This window comes from Ornithodoros turicata, chromosome 2 (assembly GCF_037126465.1).
Source record: "Ornithodoros turicata isolate Travis chromosome 2, ASM3712646v1, whole genome shotgun sequence".
NCBI classification, from domain to species: domain Eukaryota; kingdom Metazoa; phylum Arthropoda; class Arachnida; order Ixodida; family Argasidae; genus Ornithodoros; species Ornithodoros turicata.
The window spans coordinates 41,284,962-41,302,773 of record NC_088202.1 but is presented as its reverse complement, the minus strand read 5'-3'; the positions used below and the strand labels follow the sequence as shown (position 1 = coordinate 41,302,773).

The 17,812-nt window shown below is 46.1% G+C and overlaps 1 protein-coding gene across 3 annotated transcripts in view; it reads right to left on the bottom strand.

Moving 5' to 3' along the window:
• Window positions 1–17,812, bottom strand: part of LOC135385323 (ATP-binding cassette subfamily G member 4-like) — a 62,262-nt gene that overhangs the window by 20,435 nt on the left and 24,015 nt on the right. For all 3 annotated transcript variants that reach the window (XM_064614576.1, XM_064614578.1, XM_064614577.1), the window contains 4 exons: window positions 9,074–9,219; window positions 8,138–8,261; window positions 5,525–5,639; window positions 4,797–4,933 (listed from right to left, as the gene is read on the bottom strand). In XM_064614576.1, coding sequence (XP_064470646.1) covers window positions 4,797–4,933; window positions 5,525–5,639; window positions 8,138–8,261; window positions 9,074–9,219 — 522 coding nt within the window. The remainder of the gene's footprint in view (window positions 1–4,796; window positions 4,934–5,524; window positions 5,640–8,137; window positions 8,262–9,073; window positions 9,220–17,812) is intronic.

Here is a 17,812-nt window from a genome sequence, read left to right as displayed (position 1 = left end):
TCTGTGAAAGTCTGCCAGTCAGTCGTGCCTCCCTTCTGTGCCTCTCAGAGACTGCCATGGACTCTGATGTACCCATCCAAATAAAGGGCTTCCCCTACATCACTGGAGCGAAACGCCCTGGGCCCCCATCTTGAACTTATCGTTGAAGTCATCGTTATCGTTATATTTGAAGTTCGCGCGCTCCAAAGCCGCTTCTACAAGCTCGTGGAGAATCATGGGCCCAAGTAATGCATTTAAGGGTACACCTCGATAGATTCCGAGCAACGTTCACGAATACAGGAGTCCTGTGCCGTACGCTTTCCCACATATCTCAAGGTCGTTGCTGTGTACTTGCAGCCAGGGATTACACACAAGCAAGCGGCAACCGCTGTAAACGACATGATGAACTGCGTTATGCTTACTCAGAAATGAGTCGTCATGGTGGGAGACTTCAACCAAGACGATGTGAAGGACATCCAGCTCGTCTTAGATATGCGTCCTCTGCCTTGTCCGCTCTCTGCCGTCCCCAAAGGTTCCGTATCCACTGACCACCAAACGATGTCTCTGGTGGACGAGGTGCTGCACATGGCGTGCCCACTTCACCGACCACAAGTCCCTTCTCGTGTCTCTCCATAAGCCCCCTCCCCAAAAAGTAGTAGTAGACGGCATTAGAAATGCAAAAAATGCTCCAGTGAACCAAAAGGAGGAAGCAGAAGAATGAATCAAAAGCTTATGCTAACGCGTTTCTAAAGGATCCCACCAATGGATCTTCCTGTTTTTTTTTTGTTTTTTTTTTTTCTTTGCTACGTTCACTTCACGTGCACGAAGTACAGCGCGAAGACAAAACCGCATTATGCTCTTGTTCGAGCTCGGTTCACACGCAAGGGAAATTATGGTTCAACTTCTATACCTGTCTCCGGAAATACGGATTTCAGCTCGCTCAATATTTCGGTTGTGCCTCATATGCACCAAATGCTCATAACCTTCAAACGCTCAAAACCTCCAAACGCTCATATGCACCGAAAAAAAGTTGGTGGCTTTGAGCGTTTGGTGGAAATGAACAGGAGGGGAGAACGTGCTCGTAAGCACCAAACGTCCAGAACATCCGAATGCTCATATGCACCGAAAGGCGGGAGACCACAAAGGCCGGTTCTTCCTCTCCCGCATTTGGAACAAGGTCATAGGGTGGAATGAATGGCGACTACCAAGGCCGCTTAATGTGTCAGTTTGAAATATTTGAAGTCAGTTGAAGTCAGTTTGAAAAACAGCCTGGTCCTGCTTGCATGTAGCCAGAACGAATAGCGCCTTCTCGTTTATAGATTTCAATTTGAGCTTTATTGAAGCTTGAAGTCAGTTTGAAAAACAGCTTGGTCCTGCTTGCATGTAGCCAGAACGAATAGCGCCGAACTGTTTATATTATGCATACATAGCCCTACAGAGAACATTTACACAAAACCCCTCTTTCGAGCCTTGTTCTTCGCAAGTTTGGTTAATCAATGCGTCATAGTCTAGAGATATGATAATCTTGCTTTCGGTTGACTACAAACTCAGAAGGCTTGACATCTCTAATGGTTGAGGGCAGGATATTCTTGATCGATCAGTTTCATTGTGCTGAAGCTTCTTTCAGCATCAGCGACAGTAACTGGTGTGGCCAGAAAATAGAAGCCTGACGCAAATGCAAGGATTCTGATAGGCTCCTCCTATCTCTATCTCTATCTCCTCATAGGCTCTCCTGGAGGCTTTTTTGTACGTGTACGTTAAAAATTGTTTGGCGTCTCTTTGTTTGGCGTTCTCTCTTTTTCTCAATGACACAATACGATATTCCAGTTTGAGTTCGTTGGCATCAATGTCTACCATTTTTACTTAAAATTTTTTGCTGCGACTCTCCAGTTCAAGTTCTCATTCACACTGCTCCAAGCTGAAACGCTGTTAGCGTTTTACAGAAATCCAAACAATTTTTTACCACTCCACGGGTTGGTCGACAAAGCAGAAGATAAGGCCTGATCAGTGAGAATAAGAAAGAACTGCGATTTGAATTTTTCGTTCTGCAGAAAGACGACTCTTACTTTTTTTTTTGTTGGAGTTGGATTTGGACGGACTAAAAATAATACGGAGAGGACTTTGGACGGACGACTTTTTCTTGTCATTTTAGGAGAAGGTACCAGACATTGCTTCCTGATCTTGTCGCGTTGTCTGTACTCAAGCAAAATAAAGAGAGGAACAGAAAGAACAGACGCGATTTGTACAATACAATCGGTGCACCAAATGAAACCGCTTTTATGTTCCTCATTAAATGGCGTGCAGAATTTATTGTTCATTAATGATGTTAAATTAAATATTAATGTTAATTAAAAAAAGCATGTCTTCCAATTTCGAACAAATTAGGAGGGCGAATGATAGCACTTGATTGGCTATGATCCGGTTCATCAGATGTCCAGAACGACGCTCCTGTATTTTTGGGCGCACGGAACCGCGCGGGACCATTTTTTCCGCCACGCAACCAGGGACCAATGTTTCCGGGACCAACTTTTCCGGACTATTTTTTTTCCGGAACGCCATCCAGCATGTTCTACACGTTCTTGCTCCTATAGTTCTTCAATCTTCGGTCTGGAAGATGACTGCCTTGGTTCTTTGGAGGATTGGTTTTCAACTCATTTCTGTTTGCCCACCGTTTCAGGCATTCAAGATCAACGTTACTTCCTCTTATAAGTAGAACTCGGAAATTTACGTGCTAAAACAATAAAAATAGACAGGTATTAGGCCCTCAAAAACACCTAAATAGGCAAGAACGTGCAAAAACAGACACGTTGTAACACATGCCAAAACTACTTCTAATGTACGCTTCACGCCGCAAACTACTGTGGAATTGTAGCGAATGCTACAGAACCATTCGATGGCGCCAGAGGCTGACTGCGACGCTGTGCAGCGTCAAGCCTACTTCCTGCGCCGCTAGTTCAAGCTCACTGGGTGTTATCGTTCATCCTGTAACATATATTCAGTTTAATTTTATTTCAGTTTATTTCTTCAGTTTATTTTTACTACTCGTTTTGTCTTATGTTTAGTCGTTTGCTTTAGCATATGCAGTGATGGCCAGTAGTTAACTACATGTAGTTAAACTACTAGTTAAACTACCTGATTGTAGTTAAAAAGTAGTTATCAACTACTTGCAGAAATGTAGTGGCAACTATAGTTAAACTACTATTTTAAGTAGTTAACTACAGTAGTTAGGTTACTGAAGGCGCCAACTACTTCCGATTTTGCCGCGAGCTTTACGGCACGATTGTGCTTCCGACCTTTACCTTGAGCTATTTGTTTGATGAGAACGGAGGTGCAGAGCAATTGTGTCGTGCATGTGTACTAAATCTTCACTTTTAATGCTTGTCTAGTGAAGCCTCATTTGCTGTGAAATAATTCTGCAACTCAGTTTATTTCGTAGGCACAGAAAGAATCCCGCTGCAAGCTTTGTATTTGACGACCGTAGCAATGGCTTTAGCCAAAGTTTATTATTGCTTGTGATTCATATTTAGGTGTCCAAGAACACTACATGGGATTGGTGTTGGTGGACAACGTTAAGTAGTTATAGATGTAGTTAAACTACATTGCAGTAGTTAAAAAGTAGTTTTAACTACTCCACTGAAAAGTAGTTGAACTACTGGTTAAACTACTCAATCACAAAGTAGTTAGTAGTTATAGTAAAACTACTGTAGAAGTAGTTAGTGGCCATCACTGAGCATATGTAGCTTTAGCCGCTATGGAGTAGACGGCGTTCCATGTTGATTTTATTATCCGTCCATCGGTCATATTTTCTCTTAGACGTTTTGTCAGTCACACTCTACCTCGGGTAGGCGAATTTAATCCACTGTGGTGATGATGAATGGTCTCGCCGTTGTCGGCCTCACAGAGGTGGGCAACGTCACGACTGACGGCCTGGGGGAATGTGCATCCTGGTCCGACTACTAAAGGAACTGTGCCGACATATGTCTGAAAGCGCCTGTGCCGCCTTCTTTCCTTTTTTCGTTTTCTTCCTATCTTTTCGTCCCCTTTCCTTTTCCGTTCCTCTTTACGAAAGGAATAGCAAGTCGGCCTTTGCCTGACTAACCTTTCCTTGTTTTTTTTTTCTCAATAAACATATTCCCCCCCCCCCGGGAAAAACCTCAGACAGCACAGCCGGCACCGGGATTCGAACCCGGGTACCTCTCAGTCTCGACGTGACACGGCAAGTACGTTAACCAGTGAGCCACGCGAGCTGTGGCATCGCTCATGATCACAGTTGTCTCGCGACGTAAGTCCACCAATTAGGAACATGCTGCATGCGCATGACAATAGAAGAGTGACGGCGGACGTGTTTCTCACGTTCAAACACCCGTTGACTCACGATAACCTCATTCAAGCCCACACATTCAGCCAAATTCAAACTTCATAAACATTCAAACTGACACATTAAACGGCCTTAGTAGTCGCCATTCATTCCACCTTTCTCACCCTATGACCTTGTTTGAAATGCGGGAGAAGAAGACCCGACCTTTGTGGTTTCCCGCCTTTTGGTGCATATGGGCATTCGGATGTTCTGGACGTTCGGTGCTTATGAGCAGCTTCTCCCCTCCTGCTCAAAACCACCAACTTTTTTTCGGTTTATATGAGCGTTTGGAGGTTTTGAGCGTTTGGAGGTTATGAGCATTGGTGCATATGAGCTACTACCCAATATTTCGGGGTGAGGGCGGCTCAATGCCACGCTTTGTGATTGTATAATCCCTTCTGGAAGACTTATTGCTTCTGTTGTGAGATACCTCCTTTGCACCTTCCGTCTGACCTCTTACCGAGTCACTCATAGTCTGTCCGCCATACGGTGTTATCTTCCCACGATCTCCGCAGGTTTTTTCCGGGGGAGCGATGGTGAATTCTTTGGCTAGTTCAGGTATGCAGTCTCCGTGCTCTCCCGCTGATATTTCACAGACTGCAAAGACGGTGATAAGGAGGTTTGCAAACATGGAGACTTTGTAGGAAGGACAGTTGTTCGTTAAATTGTATTCATTTATATTTCATATGCATGATACTGGTACTGTGTAATGCATTAGAATATGAAACTAGGCTACTTGTCACATAAACACGCATGGTAACACCTGCGCGCTCACCAGCGGCTAAAGTTCTCCCACACACCACTGCGTGCGAGGACCACTGGTCGCCGAAATTTTGAACTGTCGCTCGTCCATGAGCATGTTACTTGGGCATTTGAACAGTACCGCTGAATAGAATGCAGCAGCATCGTGCTGTGGCCCTTACACATACATAACTGACGGATATTTCAATTTCCAAAATTGAAAATGTACCGACTTCCCCAGCTTAATACTTTTTGAAATTGTCACGTACCGTCCTGCCCAGTTTAAGAATATCAGTGGATATTTCAAACCTGTACAATAGTATATGCCTTCAACCAGCAGTACAGTCGAATAACTCAATTATAGCCTAGGCGAGCGCAGTTCTTACCGTTGCGCTATAGTCCATGTTTTTTACATCGTAGCGTGCAATAAATGTGTCTTTTTCTTACTGAAGTCAGCCGGGTTGTGGTACTGCGGACAGTGAAGATTGTGCCGCGACGTAAATTCGACAAGGTCCTTCACTGGTCCATTGTAGATGCACATACCTTGCGATAGCATGTATAACTGCACAAATAACAAAATTCAATCTGCGGCTTATCGCTTTTTTTTAAATTCTGTGTTAGCACCGCTAAGCAACAGTGGCTATGAGCGGCGTACAGACGTCGACAGATGGAGAGAGGACAGCAGCAGGAAGGACTGCGAGACAGGAGGGTTAGGGCTTATCACTGCCAAATTAATTGGTAGAGTCCGAAACATGACACATAAGAAAACAAAGGAATCGAATTCCGAAAAAAAAAAAAGAAATGAAAGAAAGGCTGCCGAAAAACCGTTCGCACAACGCTTTACGTTCCACCACACTCGTGACGTAGTCAGGATAGCTACGACGAATACGACGATGGAGTGGACCGTATAGTATTTGCCCGAAACTTGGTTGGTTGCTTGGTGGTGAAAAATTGCTCAGTCAGAATCCACGTTATATGAATAGTTGGTTCTCCAAGCATCAATTCGGAGACATCTGCTTCCACGGGTAGTGCATTCCCTCAATTATCGGATCCATGCTTCTCTTTCGCCGCATCGAGCTATATAATTTTCTACCGCACGTATCAATCATTGGAACACACAGGGTTTGAAATTCGCGCGCGGGATGTCAGAATGAAATGAGGGCGCGGCCTTGGCGCGTACACCACGACAGTTTGCTTCTGCGCAGGGGAGAAGGCAAAGTTTAGAGAAACCACGTAACGAAGTGTGTCCAATCACAAGGCGGCAAATAGGAGGTATTCGTAGACCGGCATGATTGTCTGTGTGGGTCCGCAGAAGAAACCAGGTGGGCCTCGTAACCTTGAGTTGTTTGCTGTTATCCCCTTGTTTGGGATAAAGACCAATGAGGTCCTCACAGCACGGACGTTAGAGGACAGTGGGAACTGGGAAGGCTGGGCAGGCAGCTGACCTATTTGCATAGCGCAAATACATGAGGAGGAGGTGTTGGAGTGGACGCCGACACGTCACAAATTGGCCAAATAACAAAGAGTCTGAATACACAGTTGATAACGTGGCTTCTAAAGTAGCGTACCTATACCGCACCAAGGTAACAAATACTATCCTGAGTCATACACGCTGCCATACAGTCTAAAAACAGAACCTCACCGCATAGCACGCTGTGCGCCAACCATTGCCGCGAATGATAGGATTATCGCTTTTGATTCGGGGAGAGAGGGGAGGCGTACGCCTTTTTGTGGCAATTACCATATATCCAAATTGCCACAAAAAGGCGTACGCCCTTCTCTCTCCTCGAACGAAAAGCGAGAACCCTATCATTCATGACAATGGTTGGCGCACAGCGTGCTATGCGGCGAAGCTATATTTTTAGAGTGTAGGTGTCGGTAGGTAAGATAACTGGTACAGTGACCTTACCAACGGTCTGCTAGTGCTCTCTACCGACTCGAAACCAAAACTGAAACTGAAACCGGTGCCGAAACGAGCTTGGAAACGAAAACAAAACGTCGATTTTTTTGTGCCACCGAAACACAAACTCAAACATTATTTTTTTCGGTAAGAAACCCATACAATATGTAAATAAATCTTACTGCATCGACGTGAACCTGCATTAGCATATTCACAGCAAAGGCGGTAATACACGTGGAGAAAATCAGCATCTTGTATACTGAAACTTATCAGGCTTCGACATCCCGGCTACCGCACGCGCTACGGGTTTACAAGAACCAGTAGCAATGCAGGAGGCTCTCGTTTCTGGCGTGAGAGCCGGACACCGAAGTTCGTTCGAGGGTTTGTATCTCGCCCACTTCGACACGTAGAAAAATAATTCTTAATGTCTTGAAGACAGAGGAATGCGTTCATGGTGCAATGAGCCATAATTATGAAAGCGCCACAACTCCATCAAGTACACGAAGCAAGGGGCACATTTGGTTCTATTCCTTCATCTTGTACACGAGGGATTTTCCCCACTACTGGTTTCGTAAACTGTGTTTGTTTGTTCGGAGAAATACAAGAAAAAAGTAAAATGAATCAACAATGGTCTTTTGTCTCTTTACGCATCGACATTGCCCCCCTATAGCTGCTTCCCAGAAATTTCTTACGACGATCAAAAGCAAAACGGAATACCGTTTTCGCTGAACCATCAAGCCCAATATTACGGATGCATTTCAAGCTTGAAGTGTTTTGACATCTCTGTTCCCGACTTTCAAAACATCCTGTTAAGCATGCTACTCATGCATTATGGGGTAAACCTTTACTGCCACGTGGCGACAGCAGTTAATGTCTAAAATTTTGCGTCTGCGTTTTCCATATTTTTAGCTTGAGAATGCGGGAGCCTACAAGCGGGGAATATCGTCAAGACGATTCACGATTGGAGTTTTCACACAGGCACCAAATGCTATAGGCATCTGGTTGGGTATACGTCTTCTTCGCACAACAGAGACATCCCATTTCCAAGCTGGCTAAGAAATTAAAGCTGCATGACGAAAAGCTAGATGGAGGGGACACTTACGAATAGAAATACGTGGCGTTACCTGTAACAAAGAATAAAAGTTACAATACTCACTCACATTATCGAAATGTGAAAATATCTTCGCACTCGGAGTGTGCACGGAGCAGATGACCGTGTGGCCTTCCTTGGCGAGCCTCCTTAGGATTTGTACGACTAGCAGACTGGTAACAGAATCCAACCCGCTGAAAACAAGTCATGCAATGACCCTTGACACAAGTTCCGTTCTTTGTGAATATCAATACTATATGTGTATATTTTTATTTTTAGCTTATTATGGTGCAAGAGACTGCACTTCTCCAGTTCCACCTGAAGAAGTGCAGTCTCTTGCACGAAAGTTCTCGTTCGAATAAATATTAGTTGCTCCTAACCGTTTTTCCTGTTACGTGTGTGATTCCCTCTTCGCGGGCTCCTTGACAGTGTTTCATTTTTTCCCCTTTTCGACGTATTATTATGATGATTATTATTTCATTCACTATGACGGAACCCCTAGGTATGACAGCTACTGCTAAAACAGCACACCCGCTAAATAATGTTTGAGTGTGGATCAAATTGGACATCGGTTGCCTGACTGAGAAGGCTACAATATAGCCTATACCTTATTGATACCACGCCTCACACATTATCATGTTTACTCTTTTCGGTTAATATTGGTATACTTATTTCCAACGTACGACTACTCCACTTGATACTATTGTGTTGTGTCGACGCTTGGTCATAAAAGCGCTAAGAATAATATTTATCACATATTAAGCGTGAATCTGGCGGCAATTTTACGAGACAGTATTTGTATTGTATCTGGATTTAAAAAGGAAATTGAAACTGGCACGTATCGTAGACAAACCTAAAATTTGAGAAAAGACACTGAGGTACACTCGTGTTTCTGTGTCAATAATTCACTCCTTCGCGAAGACTAGACGTCCCCTTGGGCTTGTGAGAAATAGCACCACAAAGGTAAAAAGGTGCTGTTGTGCCAGTGCACAAAATGAAACCTTACGTGGTGGGCTCATCCAGGAAAATAACAGGTGGGTTGTTTACAAGCTCCTGGGCGATTGCCAGACGCTTTCTTTGGCCACCGGAAATATCGCAAGTGCGTACACGTTCACAGTCATGCAAATTCCACTCTTCGATGGCCTTGGAAACCTTGAAAAAGGGAACAACAACGTACATAATTAGCAGGGTGAGAGAGCTTTGCGTAAGAGTTTCACAGCAATTAAAAGGAACACAAGGCTAACGTGATAATGCAATGAACTACTTGTACATTGCTTCATCACGAAGAGTTACCAGATGCGGACTATACTGAACTAAACTTGTGTATTGATTGTGATATAGTTGTTACCAAGCCGTTCAGCTGTCTGACGGAGCGGAATGCTGCAGCACACTGGCTGTTATATTCGCCGAAAGGTCACACCGAGTGATTTATCCAGATCCCACTCCTACACTTCCCCTAACATCCTCCCGACCCGAAAAATGTTTGGCGACAACACCTCAGTTTCTTCCCTCCGCACCCCCTACAGGGAGGACTTTGTCATTTCACATTTAGATACATGTCGGCAATGATACATATAGTTGTTACAACGTGACTGTGAAAGTGACCCCCCACCACATTTTTTTTAAACACCCCCTCCCCCCGGTGCTTGCGATTCTTGACATGCCACTGGGTACATCTACTCACAACCTATACTACTATACTAGAGGTCAAGAGATGCGCAGGGTTCCCAGCACCCGGGTAGTAGTTCTCGCGGTCGCCACTTCGCTATGGAATTTGGCTTATTTGGCGCTATCTAGCACTATTCGTTATCACGTGATTTGCCGAAACCGCGGCAATGCAGGGATGGGCATAAACACATTTTTTGAGTATTTAAGTATAAATACAAAATACTTTGTTGAAAGGGGTATTTAAATATCTTCATAAACACTTTCCAACATGAGTATACAAAATATGTACCGTATTTTAAATAAGTATTTAAAGGGATTGAAGCATTTATTTTACTGAAAAACAAGCTTTCGGACGGAGTCCGTCCTTCATCATGTAACTACCACCATAAATACTGTGAGTAAAATGTCATCTGGAATTGCAGAAATAACGATGATCATAACAACAAATCAGCAACGAACAATAGCACTTATTTCTTAGATTTTCATGGCGATTTTAATATTAGAAGTCTCTCGAAGACTGTATATCTTAGGCATCTTCTGTTCGGCCGTACAATCAGATTCGTAAAGGCGAACAGCATCTCCACAGGTGGCGATGAACAAATTCTTGAATTAAATTTGACAAAGATGCTTTGTACAACAAGATAGTCGGGTAGTCGCGACCGTTGTCCTCAACAACAGTGAAAAACTTGCCATCTAAAATGGTTTGTTGCATGCGCATGCTGGCGCAAACACGGCATAACTGCGCCCCAAACTCACCCTTCTTCCCGAAAGGTAAAATGCAAGGAGACTTTAAGATATCAGGTAGTATATACTGTATTTAGCAGTATTTATAAAGTATTTACAAGAATAAATACCCGAAAATTTATATTTAAGTATAATTATAAATACATGCATTTATATTTTAAATAGTATTTTAATTACAATGTATTTAAATACTGCCCATCCCTGCAGCAATGTATGGTGGGCCGTATATTCACGACGAAGAAGAAGTGGGTAAGAGGACAGCGCTAGTAGCGCGTGTGTAGCAACATGCTGTGTATGGTAGCTCACCGTATACCTGTTTCTCTTGGCCATGAGGCGCGAGGGAGGAACAACTTCAGCCCACCAAAATATGCAACGCTCGGTAGTTTAGCAGACGACGGAGGCATTTCAAATACACGGTTTCGAGTTGTTTGCACTTGACAAGATGCACCGTTTTTTCTGCGCATTTCCTACAGGTTTTGTAGCTTTCCTTGGCGCCATACCACTTGAAACACCATTCAGAACGCGCTGATAAAACTACCTACTGTTGGATCCGTGGCCGCTTGGGCCCAAAATGCCGCTGTGCAAGCTTCGCTGCTAGGGTGCCTCAATACTAGCTCCCTCTGCATACAGAGGGAGCTAGTACTCAGGCACCCTATTCGCCGCGACAGACATGTGTACCAGGACGAACGAGGGTGGCAATGATGACAACAATGTCCACATGTCATTTCCTCTCCCCAATAATGCTATGTGGCGCTAGCTGTAACGGCCACTAGTGTAACTAACCCATGACCAGGTTCCTACTATATCCACTGTAGGTCGTGCATCTATTACGACCTACGGTTCACGCCAGGTCAAGAGACAAGGGACGGTTTTGTTTAGTGTGTGCCAACGTTTAGCAAAGACTGCCTTTGCACATCCGTGAAAAACTGCGTCGCTGTTGGATTGCGCCAGGAACTGAAACCTAAACAAGCGTCGGTTCGGTTACGGTTCAGTTCCCGATTTTCTTAAAGGGACGGTCTCGTACCCCCTGCCCCTTTCATAAAGTGTACCATTCGATTGCCCTTTGTTGAAAATGGAATACTGCTAATTTACCCGACAAAACACGCCACAGTTATTAAAAAACCGAATTAAATTGATAAAGATTGCAGAGCACGCCGCGATCTGTGTTGGCAACAATAAGAACGGTCACGTCGCCCTGCGGGTAAGTCCGTGATAGGATACAGAAATCGTCTGCTTTTGCGCGTGCTACTGCATCGGCGTGAGGAGACGACTTTCAGAAGTTACTGGGCACCGCGGCAACTCTCGTACATTTTCTTTCAGTTCTCAGGTGAAAAACGCGCATTCTAAGTAGTGGCAAGCATGGTGGTTCAGAACAACTATGTTAATCCTCAGATACATGTTAAAAGTCGCAGAACAACCCCATCCACAATCACAAATCTGAAGTCGCTGGCCATCGGCGCGCGCGGTCGCATTACAGCTCCGACCAAAAATATATTACGCGCGCTTCTATTACACTCCCCGTTGTACACTGATCATGCTTCGAAATGAAGTGTCGCTGACGACGTTCATGGAGAAAGAGTACGTGTTTATTTAAAAACCGCATTAAATACTCGCGGAAAGAAAACACGTAACTTAGCTTCCACGTATCCGATTGTGCGCCACATTATGGGAGACCCCACAGTCAATGCTCGGACAACATTCTCCGCTAGCGGAGGTATATGCCTGAGTGTCCCCATTTCGAGAGCAAAAGGGATTACTCAAACCAAGGCGCTTCTGCAAGTTGCAATTACCATGACAACGACGACGCAGGTCGACGTCATACGTGACGTAGCATGAGAGGGGCGCAGCTTTCGTAGTGTATTCTTACGGCACGTTTCGACAAATTCCTCGAAAACGACTTGGTTATTCCGAATGAAATTTTGACGGTTGTATGTGTACAGTACTCGTGAAACTAGTTTTGGCTAAGTTTCGGAATCGCCGCGGCTGTACGAGACCGTCCCTTTAAGGGGATTGTTTTTGGTTCCGGGTTTTCTAATATTCTTTACGGTTACCGGCAACCAACATAGCTGAGCCGGTATATTTTTCGGTTCTCGTCTCGAAGCCGTACGTACACATCACCCGGATGCCCAGAAAGGGTGGGCAGGTAGGTCTCAAATCCTTAAAAATGAAGCCCTGATCTATTTCGGGCAATTTGATTTGCGATACGCAGCCGTACTATATTATAATATGTGGAGATAGTAAATATTAGAGTGTGTTACTGTTAGTAGACCGTGAAGTTATCGTACCTCCAGGACCCGATAATGAAGTTTTCGGGAACCCACGTGGTGCGTATGGTCGATCGATGGGTCGGTCGGTCGGTGCGTTGTCGAGCAGCAAGGAATGGTAGTTTCGTCAGAAAACATTTTCGGGAACCGGAATGGAACAGCCGCTACGATACATGTGGCGCCATCTCTCGTCAAGAATAGAAAGAAAAAAGAACTTTTCGTATTGAAAGAACTTTCGAACACATTGTATAGTGGAACGTTTGAACAGTTCTAAATCACCACAGCATCCCCAGATTGACCTGCATTTAAAATGGCGGCAGCGGTCACTTCGAATGTTTTCTACAGCAACTGTCTGACCTCTGATCTGTCTGACGATGAACCGGAAATATGAATGCAGTGCGAGGTTGTCGAGGAACGGAACTTCTGGAGGAACCATTACGCCATTCGGGCGGACAGTTTGCTGCTGCAGAGTAGATGGAACGCATCGCGTCAGCGTAGGCCGTGTTTCAGTTCTGTTCGGGCGTCCCCGAATGAGAACGATCGGAAGAGCACCGATCGTCACCTCGAAGAAGATCGCCGCGCGGGAAGGACAATCCCTGAGAGGTAATGCGCATGCGCGTCGCTACCTTCTCTCCCACCTGATCGTACCGAGCGTGCTCAACCGGTTCCCGAAAAGGCCCAACCGCATGAGGCGTTTCTCCAACGGTGGGCCGTCGCGATTGACGATCAGCAAGCCGCAGCGGCGGCGAACAATAGACGAGCCACCGTAGTTGAGGCCCAACCGCATGGGGCGTTTCACCAGCGTTTTATCCAGCGGCCTACCGCGGCGTTTGGCGAGCGAGAGCGGCGACGAACAATAGAAAGGCGGCGCAGCCCTCGAAGTCCGAGGCGAGCAGATATCGGCGACTCTGTGAGCCGCGCGACGGAAGCAGCGCGTGCAAGTGGTCAATCAGGTGGGAGACACCATAGATGGCAACCCGCGGAATTGCTCCAGATTGTTGCGGATGTTAAACACGTAATTCGAGTGTGAGCGTCCAATATGGAAAATACAAAAAGAAGTGCCCAACAGATTGATGAAGATGTCAACTGAAATGCTGCGTACGCTCAGTGTATTTGGTTGCCTTGTGCATAGCAGGAGCGGGATTGACAACAAACTGCTCCGTGAGAGCGCATTGCTGCAGTATCTTGTTCGTTGTAATATGTTATTACTCAAAAGCACCTATGAGTCTTTTTCACTTGTAGTAAAATTGTTTATCAAGTTATGGGGGGGGGGGGAGTTTCTTTCCTTCAGAGTACGGAAACGTTCGCATGGCCGTCCATCCGCCGTTGTAGAAAGGCTGCATGCGGTTAGCTTGGGGCGTTTTTCGACAGCGTTGCTTGCCACTCAGAATAGCTGGGCGTTCTGCCGCTCGAAAACGCCTCATGCGGTTGGGCCTTAATGGCAGCGCTCGTGACTGTGAATCCTATGCGTTGATTGGGTGCAGTAGATACAGTACTTCGAAGGTGGTTATCGCGGCTACGTTATCATGGGCTGTTTTGCATTCCGTATTAGCGCCAGACGTGGACAAATGGAGAGAGGGCAGCAGGAAGGAGTGGGGCACAGGGCGGTAGTATTCGTCCTGGGCAATCTTCAGAAGGAACTGTGCCGAGATTCCTATGGAAAATCTGGAACGTTAAACGAACGACTTAGTTAACGACGTGACACAAAGCGGTCAAAAGATCCAAGCCCTGCGAGCCCTCAGACGAGTCACGAGAGCCTGACGAGCCCTCAGAGAGATGCCTTGCCAGAGAGGTTCAGACGATGTGAGCCGCAGTGGAGAAATAGGGCTGCTGGATGGAGCTCTCGGATCCGTCTCTACACTCCTCCAATGTGCACCGCCATTGTCCAGGAGCCGTCGTAACCTTGACCAACCAGCTTTTTGGTATTCAACCCACAACTGTGCAGTTTTGACACGATAGCGTTGGTAATGGATTCCGCGGAGTATTCGTGTAGTTCTGTAAATCCTAGAAACTCTTGTATGTATTGGGCGTCGTCATCACTATGCACAAAACAAACCCCGACTGACCGCTGCTGAACTCCAGACATATCAGCCGTCTCATCCGCTAAGGCCGAATACGCCACACTTTTCTTGACATCTGTAATGATTGCACGCAGCAAGACATCATTACAACTGTTCAAGATCTCGTTTTGCGATTAATGAGGTGTACATTGCATTTTTGTTCCAGGTTTGAATGTGCTTCTTCAGCTTGACGTCGCCTGCTAGAATACGGAAGTGAAGAAGGAGATTGAATACTGCTCTTTCATCTGTTTTCCCCCGGAGCGGCAGTCTATGTGTTGCACAGAACAAGACTGATTCCACAATAGACGACAGCTTGCTCTTGTTTTTTTTCTACCTGCTTTTTGGCGGCTGTGTCAACCTGAAGAGTTGATTCACAAAATCTTACGACTTTCCGATGGATTCTATGCGCCACTTGGACTCGGCATGAGATCGTGCATACTCATGGAAGTTCTTATCTCTCAGGAATGGTGTTACTATTGACGCACTTCGGACACCGCAGTCGACGTTAGGGAGAAAGAGCACACAATGACGGCAGAACGCTCCTTTTTTTACTCGGTGAATATGAGAGCCAGTGGTATTCGTCCAGCCACTCAAACCTAAGTGGCCTTCGAGATGCACCGACATCTGCCTTGAAGTTGTACAACTTGCTTGGTCTCCACGGTTCTGTTAGCAGTGAGAGCCGCAAGGAATCTGTGTTCACTCTCTCTGCTACATACCTTCCAACGTCCATTTCAAAAGTTTCGGAACTTGGCACTTCGTCTTCGAAATCTGTGGTTCTTGCTGCAGATGTTTCGGCATACGCTGTAGAACCAGCTGTCAGTTGTCAGGTCAGTTGTTGAACTATGCAGATCAGCAAAGGCTCCTAAAGATGTTCCGAGATCTTCCATATTGCACTCGTTTGATGTCGTTGGTCGTTTCCCACTCGACACTCTTCCCTGCAATCCTGTGCAATTGTTATCGTTTTCCGTGTGCCCTGTTTTCTGACGTTTGAAAAACGTTCATATGTCCATACCTGTGCAGAAGGGCACGTGCAATTAGCTGAAACGGCCCCTGATATAACGCGTGTGCGTAGGAAAACTTATACTCATCAAAGTGTGACTTATCCGAAATGCGGTCTAACTATGACGGTGCAATATGACATAGCAACGAGCGCAACTTGGTCGAGACACGAGCTGTTCACCAGTTGAAGCCAGGGGCGATGATGCAATGGGCTGAAAACGAGAACGCTATGCAAGCAGACAAGCGTTTGCGCCGTCCTCTCTCGCTCTCATGTGCAGAGACGCATTTACATAGCGTAGTTAGGCATACACCATGAAAAAGTGTGCTGCTCCCAATACGAGCTGACCTCAGATGGACATTGTTCATCGTCGTTAAACGTGTTGGGGAACAAGGGATGAAATGTTTTGTTTGCAAGGGGCTGACCCGTGTTTACGATGTCTGGCGAATTAGATACCGACGTTCCCACGACAGGATTTATCTGGTGTGTCCTTGGCGGCGAGAATCGTCATAACAATCCGAGTTGGTCCTTAGACGGGCATAGCGTCTGAAGAGACAACAGACAAGGAGGCTAACCGTTGTACTAATTAGATAGGAATACTGGATACTGCGTACTCAGGAAGATAAATATCCTCAGTCAGCATAATGTACAGCAGGCCACGCCACTCACCTGTAACTGCTCACATGAAAAGCCAAGTCATATTAACGAGATACAGAAAGTTCGTTACGAACCGCACCAGCTACCACGTAAAAAAAAAGAAAGAGAGAGAAAGAAAACGTGATTATGTTCAAACGACCATGTTAGACGGACCAGGGAGCCTGGAGCCAGGGGGACAACTGCCCCCCTTGTCGCATCCCCTGACGGCGCCCCTGGTATCTGGTGTTCTGGAAAACAATGGCCGGCGCTCTAGAGAAGATTGCAAGACTGAATCGACGTCACTGTTAACTTCGTCACTCAACGGGGATGGATGTGCAGGCAGACAAGAGCGTCTTCTTACGTTTCACACGAAAGCATTTATCGAATTTTCAGTTCAACCTGCACGGACGTTCCCTCAGTAGGGTTACTCACCATCGTTTATCCTGCGGTTTCACTCAGGATCCCGCTGGGGAAGTTCATGTCGATCTATGGCCGCTCTACGTTCTTCCCTTGTCCAACAGATGTTGGCATACCATGCGCCTGTCGTTAACGGTGTTTGCCCGACCTCTGAGTCAGCCTTACAAAGTGTCCTGGCAAGGAGACTGAAAGTGTGCCTAGGTGTTCCTCGAGCCACCTCGAATGTTACAGCTTTGGCACAAGCGCGGGAACCACCTTTCTCAATACTTCGGATTCAGGAATCCCTAAGGCCACTACACCAGCTTGGTAACGAAACATCGTCGCCACCGGTCCGCTCCATCTTTAAGAGGAACGTGTCAAGCATACATCGTGCACTAATGCCGCAGCGAGGTTCAATCCCGAAACACGAACACGTGTCGGACAACCATCCCGTCTCGACGCTGGATCAGCCTGTTGTCTACCTTGAGGTCACAGGCATTCCGAACAAGAGATCGACACCTGCTTGGCGTTTTGCTGCAACACATGTTGCTCTTATTGACAGCTTCAGCGACAGAAAACAGTTTTACACGGATGGATCCACTCAGAACGCGGGACCTACGCATGCTGCCGTCATGCCACAGGAACATGTTCAAGTGAGTGCTCGCTTGTCGCATCAAATGTCATCGACTGCTGCGGAGCTTCACGGGATTGTGATGGCGCCTCGTCGCATCGCTTCTTCTCCAACTGGCCTCTCGTGGGTTTTATTTACTGACTCGCGGGCAATCTTGCTGGGAATTCGCACTGCCTTCCTCCCGGGCCGTAGTCTAGCACCTATTGCCGACGATGTCGTATGCGAATATCACTCTGCTATTTCAAGAGGGCATGACATCGTTATGCAATTGATCCCAGCTCATGTAGGCATTCCCGGAAATGAAGCTGCGGATGCTTTGGCTGTAAGGACACACCTGAAAACGAGAAAG